General features: G+C 58.4%; 1 protein-coding gene across 1 annotated transcript; it reads right to left on the bottom strand.

Annotated features, from left to right (window-relative positions):
• Positions 1 to 244: 244 nt before the first annotated feature.
• Positions 245 to 1,808, bottom strand: LOC115469897 (protein phosphatase 1 regulatory subunit 3E-like). The gene has a single exon (XM_030202654.1). It carries the CDS (start codon positions 1,621 to 1,623, stop codon positions 658 to 660), a length of 966 nt encoding a protein of 321 aa, XP_030058514.1. The 5' UTR covers positions 1,624 to 1,808; the 3' UTR covers positions 245 to 657.
• Positions 1,809 to 2,247: the final 439 nt, after the last annotated feature.

The following is a 2,247-nucleotide window of genomic DNA, read 5'->3' as shown; positions in this document are numbered from 1 at the left end:
TTGAAATGTAAGGTTTCAAAAATATATGCACATTTTATAGAGGATTCTGTTACATACAAAAATATCCTACTGACCATGAAATATTTCTTTCACACATCTAGAATTACGGAGACGCCCAATCCCTTACAAAAGCAGCAATTATGCCTTTCACGCACTTTGTGATAAAGCGCATAAAATCATTCTCAGAAACCGCTCTGTGAAAAAAAGCATAACAGCTCCTTTAAAACAGAAAAGGGGCTCAAGTCCATCATAGCTAAGTATAGCTGGGCTGTGTGAGAAAAGACAATGCTGGTAGTACTTTAATCGAACCGTGTGGATGACGGATGGATGGTAAGGCGAGCTGGCATGGAATGAATGAATGAGACGGTGACCGGGGATGCTGGAAAGCACCCGCTGGATGGCAATTGTGGATGAAAGCAGATGCAAGTGACTGGGCAGCATTCAATGATATTTTCACAATCAGAGTTTCGTCTTTTTTATGCACTTCTATTTTTAAATACAAATTTTTTATGTTTATTTTCGTTTTGGTTAGTCATCTTCCAGCATTCAATGAAACAGATCTACTACACGTGTCCCGGCATTTAACGAGATGGCTACGAGTGATCCTAAGGGCATTTAAATGAAACGGATCCAGGAGGAACTCTGTGCTGGGTCAGGCTAAATGAAGTGGATCCAGGCGCTGTCCAGGTCCCCGGGGGGCGAGACCCGTAACTTGTGGCTCCGCACTTTGTAATTGCCCCCGTTGTTGTTGTCCCAGTACTCGGCGCCGGCCACGCGGTAGCGGACGGCGAACTCCAACATGCCGCCGCGTTCCAGCAGCACCGGGGCCACGAGGCGGAAGGAGAAAAGGTCCGTGGCGGAGCACTCCGCGCTGCTGCTGCAAGAAGATCCGGGGGGCTGGTAGTAGGCGGCCGCCTCGGCGCACGTGAGCCAGTGGTCCAGGCTGTAGCGCACGGCCACCGCCTTCTCGTAGGACAGGTTCAGCACGCGCACCAGGCCGCTCAGTCCGAAGCCGTCGGTGCGCAGCGCCTCCAGGCAAACCCGCCGCTGCTTCACCCGCTCCACGAAGTCCGGCGCCGCCCCGGGATGGGTGGCAAAGAGCGGCTCCAGCAAAATGGACTGCAGGGCGGCCCCGCCGGGCATCACGCTCAGCTCGCTGCCGGCCGGCGCCGACTCCCGGCACCGCAGAGCGGCCGTGACCCGCGGAGGCACCAGAGGCTGCTCGGCGTCGCAGAAGTGGCGCACGGAGATCAGCTCCAGCCCCAGCGAGTCGGCGAAGCGGACCTTCTTGCGGCGCGTCGGGCTCTGGGCGATCTGCAGCGGCTGCGCCTGGCAGCAGCGTTGGGCCGGCGAGGGCAGGGACTTGGCTCGCCGGCGGGAGCCGGGGCTGAGCGGAGACGGGCCCGGGTCACGGCCCCGGCTGGCTTTCTCGATCGCGCTGGCTGGAGACGGCGCTTCCTTGTCCTGCTGATGATGCCGGGGAGGCCCCTCGGGGAGAGCTGGGCATAGCGGGGGCTGCTCGGGCGTGCTGCCGAACAGAGCAGCGCTGCAGCTGAAGTTGCGGGGCAGGTAGAGGCGCGGGGCTGGAACAGGCACTGCGGAGTGCACCGCTGCCTTCTCCATGGGATACAGTCACACGCTGTAGCTAGCGGGAACCGAGGCTTGGCAGGAATCGGGGTGGGCTAATCCTGGGGTGCAGCACTCACATGCTGATCCGGAGTAAACGGAGCAGGCAGTCATAGTCTGAGCTGACAGAAATCTGGGTTGCAGATCTCAGGGGGGCTGATGAAGACAAGTCGCATGCCGAGCAGAATATTCCAGGGCCCGGTCACTGTTCCTGGGGATGCAATAGTCAAAGATGGGTGTCCGGAGGGGCAGCAGCGATCAGGGCTGAGTGTCTCTGGGGTGCAGCCTCTTGCAGAGCTAGATGTCCTAGGAGCACATGCAGGGCAGGCAGTAATCAGGAATGAATGACCTAGGAGTCCAAGCATAGGTTGAGAGTGTCCCTGGGGTGCAGTCACAAGCACAGCAAGCAGTAATCAGAGCTGAGCATCCCTGGGTACAATCGCAGGCTGAAGCCAGCGGAGCAGCGCACGATCCCGAGCTGGGAGGCTCCAAATGCACCCGGCAGAAAGCTCACCGTGTCCCGGACACTGCAGATACATACTGCGAGTGCAGGGAAGGGGCGGGGCTAGCGAGCGCTGCCTGCCAGGCTTCGTGTGACGTCAGCGGGCTCGTGACGCAGCT

Source organism: Microcaecilia unicolor, chromosome 5 (assembly GCF_901765095.1).
Source record: "Microcaecilia unicolor chromosome 5, aMicUni1.1, whole genome shotgun sequence".
NCBI lineage: Eukaryota > Metazoa > Chordata > Amphibia > Gymnophiona > Siphonopidae > Microcaecilia > Microcaecilia unicolor.
Note: the sequence above shows the minus strand (reverse complement) of the source record. Positions and strands in the feature narration are given on the sequence as shown.

Coding starts and splice junctions, on each gene's coding strand:
- LOC115469897 (XM_030202654.1), bottom strand. CDS start 1,623: ATGGAGAAGGCAGCGGTGCACTCCGCAGTGCCTGTTCCAGCCCCGCGC.